Consider the following 10,815-nt stretch of genomic DNA (forward strand, 5'->3'; position numbering starts at 1 on the left):
TCTCAGGACGTTTCTGTTGATTTCCATGATGTGTAATTCTTCATCCTGCGTTACATTTGTGTGGCCTTATGAAGTCATTTAGGGCGTCGATCACACTAATGATGGTTTATCATTAATATGCATCTCCTCCTTCACGCTAAAACCAGCTCTAGGACTGAAAGGATCCTGCAGGAGGTCTTTTATCTGTCTGCTCAAGGCAGGAAATGTGACTAAATGTGTGAAGTAAAGAGATTATTCAGTTGTAATGCTCACAATGTGTTTGATGAACCACTGAAAGGATGTTTTACACTAAATCTCCTGATGCCGCTGAATGTGATGTGTTCTGTCACGTCTTTCCAGACGATTTTGCCTGGAGCGATGACAACTGCTCTGAGGTCGAATGATTATTCTATGTCTCTTTTAATGAATAAATCCTGAGAAAAATCAAACATCATTATATAGACAAAGAGCTGGACGAAACATCTGGACCGTAAATACCTTTGACCCGTCGACCCCCAATGGTCCCAAAAAGGCCAAGTTAAGGTCACCCGATGTGGAGCACGCTTCACCACAATGATCACAGCGATAGGGTTTCTCTCCAGTGTGAGCACGTTGGTGTCTTTTCCGGTCACACGGCGAGGTGAAGGCTTTCCTACACCGGTCACAACTATACGGTTTCTCTCCTATGTGAGCTCTCTCATGAATCTTTAAATATCTAGAAGTTGTCACAGTGCTAACAGCTGTGCTCTTCTCAGATTCTATAGCAACAGAGAGACAGAGTCAGTGAGATCAACTTCACATTTTTTGTAATTACATGACGGACGTTTCCAGTTTAACTAACAAACGGTTTCTTCTCAAAGTATTTCTTCAGAAAGTGCAACAGAATCCGGTTCCTTGAACATTGAATTCATCACCAAACCGTCTCTCTGATGGCGATACGCTGAGTGAGCTTCACTTATAAAGTACAATGTGTACCTCTGAGATGTAATACAGTATAAAGTACTATATGTACCTCTGAGATGTAGGAGAGTATAAAGTACTATATGTACCTCTGAGATGTAATACAGTATAAAGTATTATATGTACCTCTGAGATGTAGGAGAGTATAAAGTACAATGTGTACCTCTGAGATGTAGGAGAGTATAAAGTACTATATGTACCTCTGAGATGTAATACAGTATAAAGTACTATATGTATCTCTGAGATGTAGGAGAGTATAAAGTACAATGTGTACCTCTGAGATGTAGTACAGTTTAAAGTACAATGTATACCTCTGCAATGTAATACAGTATAAAGTACAATGTGTACCTCTGAGATGTAGTACAGTATAAAGTACAATGTATACCTCTGAGATGTAATACAGTATAAAGTACAATGTATACCTCTGAGATGTAGTACAGTATAAAGTACAATGTGTACCTCTGAGATGTAGTACAGTATAAAGTACAATGTATACCTCTGCAATGTAGTACAGTATAAAGTACAATGTGTACCTCTGAGATGTAGTACAGTATAAAGTACAATGTATACCTCTGAGATGTAGTACAGTATAAAGTACAATGTATACCTCTGAGATGTAGTACAGTATAAAGTACAATGTGTACCTCTGAGATGTAGTACAGTATAAAGTACAATGTGTACCTCTGAGATGGAGTACAGTATAAAGTACAATGTGTACCTCTGAGATGTAGTACAGTATAAAGTACAATATGTACCTCTGAGATGGACAGATTTATTGGCGGACATCAAACCGACGTTGAAGGTGCTCAGCGCCCCCTGCTGGACCGGAGTGTGTGACATCGTGGCTCTTTGACATTTTTGTTATGTAAAGACATTGATACTTCTTTTTTCATAAATAATATTTAAATTTAGAATAAGAACAAAATAACAATAGAATTATGTGAAACTAAACATAAATCATCAAATAAAATACAAATTTAAATAAAACCGAGCAAATCTAAAATAAATGAAAACGTTTGCTTTAGGATTCATGGCAAGAATACATAAAAAGCTTAAAAATACATATGCTATTAAATGTGTCAATGTTTTTTTTAAATGATAGAAACACAAATAACAAGAATCACCATAAAACATTTGTTTTTCTAGTAGCACAGAAAATATCACACAAATATAATCTGTATTATTTATGATCTCTTTCACAGTTACACACTTTTCTCGTATGTAAGTATTAATGCCGGACGGCAGATGTTTATCATCTTCATCACGCGGCCTTCAAGAGGAAGAGGAGCAGCAGCTTCCTCACAGCATAACTTACTATCATGTTTCACACACGACTTAGGAAATATAAAAACAGTATTATGTATTTATTTGTAATATCTCAGCATGAATAATCTCAAAATCGGATGCACAGTGAGGCTGGATGACACAGGGCCTCTTGTAGTTCCTGCAGTCTGCCAGCAGGCGGCGAAAGAGGACTGAAGGTTTCCATGAGACCTGAAGGTCCTTCAAACAGCTCCAAATATCAGATTATTAATAATATTAGTATTACATTTACTGTGATTAGGAGGGAAATATTTAATTTTATAGAATGTCATTTTTCAAATATACATAACTTTAAAAAAATCTATATTTGTATAATAAAAAAATATATATATGTGTATATATATGCATATGTATAATTTTAAATATTTATATATATAGTATATATACATGTATATATATATAATATATTGTATAATTAAATAATTAAATGTAATTTCCTTATTATTTTTGCTTCTTTAAAAAAAGGTGTTTGTATATCCAACGTTACATTGGAATTAAAATAGATTTTCACTTAAAAAAAAAGATGATATAATTTTATAATTAACATAAAGTTTTAAAGAATTAGTAGTTTGATCTACAGAGAAAATATGAAAGTAGAAGTTGAAAACAAGCGCCATGTTGTTGCTCTTCTTTGCATCAGTTGACCCAAAAAATAAATCAGCAGAAAAGTCCAGAATTCAATGAGTCAGAGACTTTATTTACATAGAAAACACATATAAAGTGTTACAGCGTCTTAAAAAATAAATTCTGTTCAAAGGTTTTGACCGTTAGAAAACAATCAGGTTGTGAAAGATATCTACAGATATTTACAAGAAGAGCTTCAGCAGAGGGGCCGACGAGAAACTACAGCCAAGATGGCCGCTTCAGAGCCAGAGCGTGTTGAGTGACTTTGGAAGAAGTACCAATAAAACTATTTAAAAAACGCATTTTTCAGCACTTTGCAGTTAATAAAACTCAAAGTTGACTTTAGCCGAGCTGAGAAAAAAATAACCTGTTTTCCTACTTTAAAAAATACTTTTTATATCTCGGTGGTTTTTAACTTCATTTTTTGGAGGATTTCGATCAAAGAAACAAGCTAAGCTAACATTAGCGTTAGCTAATCCTCGCGTCCTCCTAACACGCCTGTTAAGACAACAACTCCCATGATCCCTTGCTGCTTCACATAAAAGTTCATTATTGCTGATTATTACTGATGAACATGATCATGAAAGTTCTTTATGGAGCCGCAAATAAATATAATTTCGTCAAAGTCTCAGTCGGCTGATATTCTATGAATCTCTGCATATTGAGACTCAAACCAACAATGAATGTATTTATGAAAAATAACTGATTGGTTTAATATTCACGCCTTCACCAGGAACCAATGGGCTTTGAGCTCAGAGCAACTCAAACAATGGTGACGTAAATACTGGCATTAAATGATATAAACGTCCCTGATTGGACAGTTTACCAGCTGAGTATGTGTTCAATTAGAGAAAGAAATGTTAAATATCATATTATGAGTCAAATAAATGACGTGTCATGTGATGTCGCGGCACGCCGCCATATTGGAAGACAACAAACGTGATTTCCTCAACGCCGCCTTCAAAGTAAAAGCGGTCAGTAAAAACCCGGCGATTCTTTAAATGATCTTTGGTGTCTTTGAACGGGTTTTAAGTGGTCTCGGTTGCTAAGCGCTCAAAACACCAGCTGTCAATCAAACAGTGTGTGTTTTATCTTTCATGCCATTTAAATGTCTTTTTTCTGTTCTACTTCTTCTTCTGTTCACTCGAATCAAACAGAAAGATGTATATTTTCAGACGCTTCCCTTCCGGCGGTGCGCTTGAAGGTCAACTCGTATGCAGACGACGCCTCCCTGTCCGTGGGTCGGTCTTCCGGCATGGCGGCGAGGCCGGAGCGCCGGCGGGCTCCTAGCTGGCCATCCACAGCGTGAAGGGCAGGATCAGGCCGGGCAGCGCCGTGCCGGGGGACACGCCCCAACACGCCACGCCCAGGAGCCCCAGCAGCGCCGCCAGCGCCGCGCCCCGCTGGTCCCGGATCAGAGACTTCAGCCACTCGCAGAACTGGAAGGGACGGGAACAAGGTGAATACACGGAGGAACGATGGAGACCCTCAGGTAGAGACACCCCTGTGGTTTCACTTGAGGAGCAGCGGGGAGACGAGGGTTAGGGTTTTAGAATATATTACGCAGAAGAAGAGTCTCCTTTAACTCCAATCAAGCCCGAAAGTCCCAAAGTCAACATTCATTGAAAAAAAACCAAATGTTCGGCTTCAATCGGTATTTGTTGGCGTTTTGCCTTTCAGAATAAAAGGTTCCTGCTTGCTGCTCGTGGAGGAGGGCTACAGTTTACTTTGGCCCCTGGAGGTTTGATCCCTGCTGGGGTCCGCTGGTGAAAACGTGATCAACACAGATGTCCACGTCGCCTCCATCCTTTCCTTTCCTCAGTCCTAGTGACACCACCCCTATATCACAGCCTTCCTCTCCCTTCCTCCTTCCTTTGTCACCTCTCATCTTTCCTTTCACTTCACTTCCTTTCCTTGTCTTTCTTTTCCTTGCCTTTCATTTCCTTTCCTTGTCTTTCTTTTCCTTTCTTTTCCTTGTCTTTAATTTCCTTGTCTTTCCTTTCCTTTTTCCTTTCCTTTCCTCATCTTATAGTTCCTTTTCTTGTCTTCCTTTGTCTTTCCTTTCCTTTCCTCCCCTTATATTTCCTTTTCTTGGCTTTCCTAGTCTTCCTTTGTCTTTCCTTTCCTTTCCTTGTTTTTCCTTTCCTCATCTTATATTTCCTTTTCTTGTCTTCCTTTGTCTTTCCTTTCCTTTCCTTGTTTTTCCTTTCCTCATCTTATATTTCCTTTCCTAGTCTTTCTTTGTCTTTCATTTCCTTTCCTCCCCTCGTCTTTCCTTTCCTTTCTCCCCGTGTTGTTCCCTGAGGTTTCAACATGTAAGTTTGCCCTTTAATGAAACTAAAAGAAGAAACAGTTCTTCTTGAACATGCGTCTCCTCGTCTCAAACGGTTCTGTGAGCACGAAGAGGACCCAGAACCTAAAGCCTGTTGTTTATTGTACTGCGGGGCCCCGGGGCCCCTGCTGTTGCTCCTGTTGGCCCCGTTAGGAAGCAGACTGCCAGACTGCAGGCAGGTCAGATGTTTACGTTGGCAATTACAGGAAGTGAAACTCGATCAGGGAAAAGTCTGCGAAGCGGGACGGCGGGGCCACAAACAGGCCACGCCCCTCACAAACAGGCCACGCCCCCTCACCGCCCCCACCTTTTACACCCAAAACCAGTAAAACATGAATCCACATCCAGCTGAGAGTCTTTCATGTTTTAAACATCGCGGCCGCACAGTTAATAAGAAAATAAAACCGGTATGTTATCGTATTAAAAGGTATAATCAACGTATAGTTGGCTTTTATTGTGAAGGAACACAGGAAACGCAACGTCTCCATCAGTGAGAAACACTCTTCGAATGGAAATAGATTCGATGAAACACACTTTAACGTTTTTAAATCACAACAAAGTCATTTGAGCGACTTTTTAATTTGTTTTCTTGCAGAATATGTCTTCATCTTTTTGAAGGATTCTGTAAAAGCAGCGAGCGCTCAGGACCCGAGGTGCGCGCCCCCCTTCCTCCTCCTCCTCCATCATCATCATCATGACTGGGCTCTGCAGGCGCTCCGCTCTCAATGCAGCTCTTGTTCTCGGGACTTTTTTCCAAAGAGCGACCCAGATTTTCCTCTCGTTTAAAAGAAGGAAAACATCAGCAGAGGAGAGGAGGCGGAGCTTGTTTCAAAGCTTTTACCTGAACGCTGGAACCTTCGCGTGACTCAGGTCACGCCTCACCTCTGCTGCCTCTTAGATATGAGTTATGAGTTATGAGATGTTTCAGCTTCGGCATCATCTGATGGGTTTACTTAGTTTACCGGTTGGTGATCAACACAGACGTCCAGGTCGCCTCCTTCCTTTCCTTTCCTCGGTCCTAGTGACACCACTTTTTCCCTTTCTGATGTCCTTTGTCACCGCTTTCCTTACTTCTTCCCTATGTCACATCCTTCCTTTCCTTTTCCTTCCTTCCTTCTTCCGTTGTGACCTCTTTCCTTTCATTGTCTTTTCTGGTCTTTCCTTTCCTTCCTTTGTCTTTCCTTTCCTTTTGTTGTCTTGTCTTTCCTTTCTTTGTCTGTTATTTCCTTTCCTTGTCTTTCCTTTCCTTCCCATGTCTTTTCTTTCCTTGTCTTTCCTTTTCTTTCATTGTCTTTTCTTGTCTTTCCTTTCCTTTTCTGGTCTTTCATTTCCTTTCCTTGTCTTTCCTTTCCTTGTATTTCCTTTCCTTTTCTTGTCTTTCCTTTCCTTTCCTTGTCTTTCCTTTCCTTGTCTTTCCTTTCCCTTCCTTGATCCGGTTTTAACTTCTGTATAATTTGCTGTTTTGCTGTTTTTTTAATAGTGTCATTGTTTCCGTTCTATTGGCACAAACATCTATTTTAATATAAATAAAAGATGACTGATTCCCTGACCGTCCCTGAACGCCCCACCAGCAGCTCCTGTGTGAACTCGTCTCCGCTCCGGAACTAACGGCTCTGCTTCTGGTGTGAGGAGCGGCGACATCAAAGCGCCCGCCTCCAGTCGCGCGCCTAAGTCTCCCCAACGTGTTACCGCGCGCGCGCGCCCGCCCCGGTCCTCACCTGGTCGGTCTGCAGGCTCTGCGCGGCCCCGTAGCGGCAGTCGGTGACGAAGTGCTCGCAGTTGTTCCACAGCAGGCTGTAGGACACGGAGCCCACGAGCCGCTCCGCCCGCCGCGCCACCTCCTCCCCGGGCAGCGGGCCGCGGCGCACCGCCCGGTCCATGGCGTTCAGCAGGATCCCGGCGCCGTACGCGAAGTCCTCCACGGAGTCCACGCGCACGGACGCGCGCTTGGAGAGCACCCCGAGCAGCAGCCGCGCGTTGGTCACCATCTCCCGGACCTGCCGGCCGTCGGCGGTCAGCGCCGGGAGGACGTCCGGGATGAGGTGCGCCACGCGGCCGGCGCCCAGGTAGATGCCGAAGTGGGTGAAGAGGGTCCGCGGGACCTCCAGCAGGTCCCCGCGGCGGAACCGCGGCTGCGCGGGAGCCGCGGCGGGCTGCGGGGGAGCCGCGGCGGGCTGCGGGGGAGCCGCGGCGGGCTGCGGGGGAGCCGCGGCGGGCTGCGGGGGAGCGTCGTCCCGCTCCGCGCGCCTCGTGAGCGGCGGCTCTCCGGCGCGCAGAGGCGGCAGCAGGCTGGACAGCTTGATGTGCGCGAGGAGGAAGAGCTTCTCCAGGAGGAAGGTGAGCGTGTCCAGCATGACGAAGAGGAGGAAGGAGAACCACTGAAGAAGAAGAAGAAGAAGAAGAAGAAGAGGAGGAAGAAGGAGAAGGAGCGCGCTGTCCCCCGCTCTCCTCTCTGGAGGTCTCTGATCCTTCACGGAGATCTGGAGAGGAGGCAGGAGGAGGACCGCGTGACGTCACGGCAGACTGGAGGATGAGGAGGAGAGAGAGGAGGAAGGACGCGGAGGAGTTCTGCGTGTTGTTGACTTTAATCTCATTTTCACATAAATATGAAGTAGTTTTCAAACATTTTGAGGAACTTTTATTGTTTATTATTATAGTGAAAGTACTAATACCACCGTGTAAAATACTGCAGTAAAAGTACTAATACCACAGTGTAAAATACTACACTACAAGTACACCTTTACTGCAGTAAAAGTACTAATACCACAGTGTAAAATACTGCAGTAAAAGTACTAATACCACAGTGTAAAATACTGCAGTAAAAGTACTAATACCACAGTGTAAAATACTGCAGTAAAAGTACTAATACCACAGTGTAAAATACTGCAGTAAAAGTACTAATACCACAGTGTAAAATACTGCAGTAAAAGTACTAATACCACAGTGTAAAATACTGCAGTAAAAGTACTAATACCACAGTGTAAAATACTGCAGTAAAAGTACTAATACCACAGTGTAAAATACTGCAGTAAAAGTACTAATACCACAGTGAGTAAACGTGCTGATGATCACTGAAAAGTGATTCTGCTGCATTAATGTTTTATGTTTATAGTTTAATTTAATGCATCATATTCTATGTGAGAATCTCTAAAAAGCTTTTTAAAGACTTCATGTACTTTATGAACACATGAAGACTCTTCGTCCTTCACTTCGTCACCAACATGAAACATCAACACATCTGGAGGCGCGAGGCAAGAAAAACATGTCCTCACAAAGATAGAAGTACCAGAACACACACACACACCTAACCACAGCCAACCACATGCACTCAGAATTTCCACCACAGCAAATGTCGCTCTCACTTACACACACACACACACACACACACACACACACACACACACACACACACACACACACACACACACAGACGTGAGTATGGAGCATCATGGGAATTCTGCAGCGAGTGGTTGACACTCAAACGGAGCAATGCTGAGGTCACAGCGGTTTATCTTCCCCAAAAACCACCAAATGGCTTCACACACACACACACACACACACACACACACACACACACACACACACACACACACACACACACACACACACAGAGCAGTGTGTGAACTGCAGACTCAGCTCCTGTTGGTTAAACTAACTGTCAGAGACCTAAAGTTTGATTTATCTTCGTCAAAACGTGGATTAATCCGCCGCTGAAAATAGTCCCCCAAAAAAGCTCCAGTTAGTTTGATAACAACTTGGTGCGGATGTTCATGGTCCCCAGAGGATGAACGCTCCTCTGACTTTACCTGCTTTATGGTCTGTTGGACTCTAAATGACCATAATAGTCATTTACATAGACTTCTATACAACCAGAAGAGTCGCCCCCTGGTGGTCAGGAGAGAGAATGCAGCTTTAACACATGAAGCATAGACTTCTATACAACCAGAGGAGTCTCCCCCTGGTGGTCAGAAGAGAGAATGCAGCTTTAACACATGAAGCATAGACTTCTATACAACCAGAGGAGTCGCCCCCTGGTGGTTAGGAGAGAGAATGCAGCTTTAACACATGAAGCATAGACTTCTATACAACCAGAGGAGTAAATATGACTTCATACAACATATTCCCATAATAGCCAGTGATGTGTAAATAATGACCAAGTGGGTTGATCTCTTAATTCAGACACCACCATTTTGAACTATCCCAAATCTAAAAGGGTATCGAGTCGAATATCACGATATTGATTTATTATCGATACATTGCGATCAGAAAAAACGTTATGTTGATGTTGGTGGACTAAAAAAGGTAAAAGTGAAACATCTTCACTCTGAACAGGAAGCTAAATGATGTCCAAGAGTCTGAATGCAGCTGGAGGGACGCCACACCCTGAGCATTATGGGTAATTCATTGATTTTCTGTCACTCATTCATTCACTCATTCGTTCTCCTGCTGCTCTTTCTTTTTGTTTTTCCTTCACAGAGAAGAAGAGGATTTGGGGGGATTAAGGGTTTGGATTATGGAAACACACACACACACACACACACACACACACACACACACACACACACACACACACACACACACCCCTGCTGAGGCAGCCTGACTGGTGTTGAATGACTGGGAGGATGAGATGAGTGTTGATGTGACCCCGACTGAGCCGGTGAAGAAGCTGAGTGACAGCGTGAGAGGACGAGGTGTGTGTGTGTGTGTGTGTGTGTGTGTGTGTGTGTGTGTGTGTGTGTGTGTGTGTGTGTGTGTGTTAATGGCCTCCAGCAGTTTGGGGAGGAATCATTTAGAGGATAAAACCCGCAGCTCATTACAAACAAAAGATGAATTAGCATTCTGCTGGATGTGAAACCGCAGAAGAAGAAGTCCTCCTTAAGTCTGATGAGTCATCGCTGACATTTGACGGACAGTCATCGCCTTCTTTCCTGGATTTAACAAACTAAACTTCCTGTTTTCTGCTTATGTTGCTGTAAAAACAAAAAAACTGGATCAGATATATCAGCAGGAACTCAATATATAAAACACAAACCTGTTGTTTTTGGGGGAATCTTGACCACAAAGTGCATATTTATATATATATATATATATATATATATATATATATATATATATATATATATATATATATATATATATAAATAAACCAGAACACAATATTAGAGAGTTCTTCTGACTTTGTGCCAACAGTTTGTCATATTTAAACTGTTTCAACGTCATTCAAAGGCCGAACCATAAAAAGAATATGGTTTGGCTAGTTAGCGAGCTAGCTCGTCCATCTCCAGAGCTAGCAAGTTAGCTGTTAGCCGCAGCAGCACCTGCTGTTGGGCTTGTTTTCTGCAACCAGCGTCCCGTTAGCGAGAAAGCATGTTGGAACTAGCATGCCGGATATCTGACTAGCCGCCATCTAAATGAGGAACAACACCCACTCAACGTTGTCATGGCGTGGGAAAGCTCATCGCTAACTCCAACTCCAGATGAGCCACAACTTTTTGGGGTTCCTTGTTGCATGAACTAGCACGCTAGCTTAGGGAGTAGCTAGCCGTCTGGTTCCACCTGACTTTGATGCTGCACTGGTTGCAGAAGATGAGCGGAGG

At 43.0% G+C, this 10,815-nt stretch overlaps 1 protein-coding gene across 1 annotated transcript; it reads right to left on the reverse strand.

The window, feature by feature from the left end:
- Positions 1 to 2,944: 2,944 nt before the first annotated feature.
- Positions 2,945 to 7,639, reverse strand: LOC306734814 (lecithin retinol acyltransferase-like). Its single transcript, XM_079216213.1, has 2 exons — positions 6,937 to 7,639; positions 2,945 to 4,325 (listed from the first exon to the last, which is right to left on the reverse strand). The coding sequence occupies exons 1-2, from the start codon at positions 7,570 to 7,572 to the stop codon at positions 4,173 to 4,175; spliced, it is 789 nt and encodes a 262-aa protein (XP_079072339.1). The 5' UTR covers positions 7,573 to 7,639; the 3' UTR covers positions 2,945 to 4,172.
- Positions 7,640 to 10,815: the final 3,176 nt, after the last annotated feature.

Source organism: Taurulus bubalis (genome assembly GCF_910589615.1).
Source record: "Taurulus bubalis genome assembly, chromosome: 3".
In the NCBI taxonomy this organism is placed as follows: domain Eukaryota; kingdom Metazoa; phylum Chordata; class Actinopteri; order Perciformes; family Cottidae; genus Taurulus; species Taurulus bubalis.

Coding starts and splice junctions, on each gene's coding strand:
- LOC306734814 (XM_079216213.1), bottom strand. CDS start 7,572: ATGCTGGACACGCTCACCTTCCTCCTGGAGAAGCTCTTCCTCCTCGCG. Junction 4,326..6,936: donor AGAGCCTGCAGACCGACCAG/GTGAGGACCGGG, acceptor CGTCCCTTCCAG/TTCTGCGAGTGGCTGAAGTC.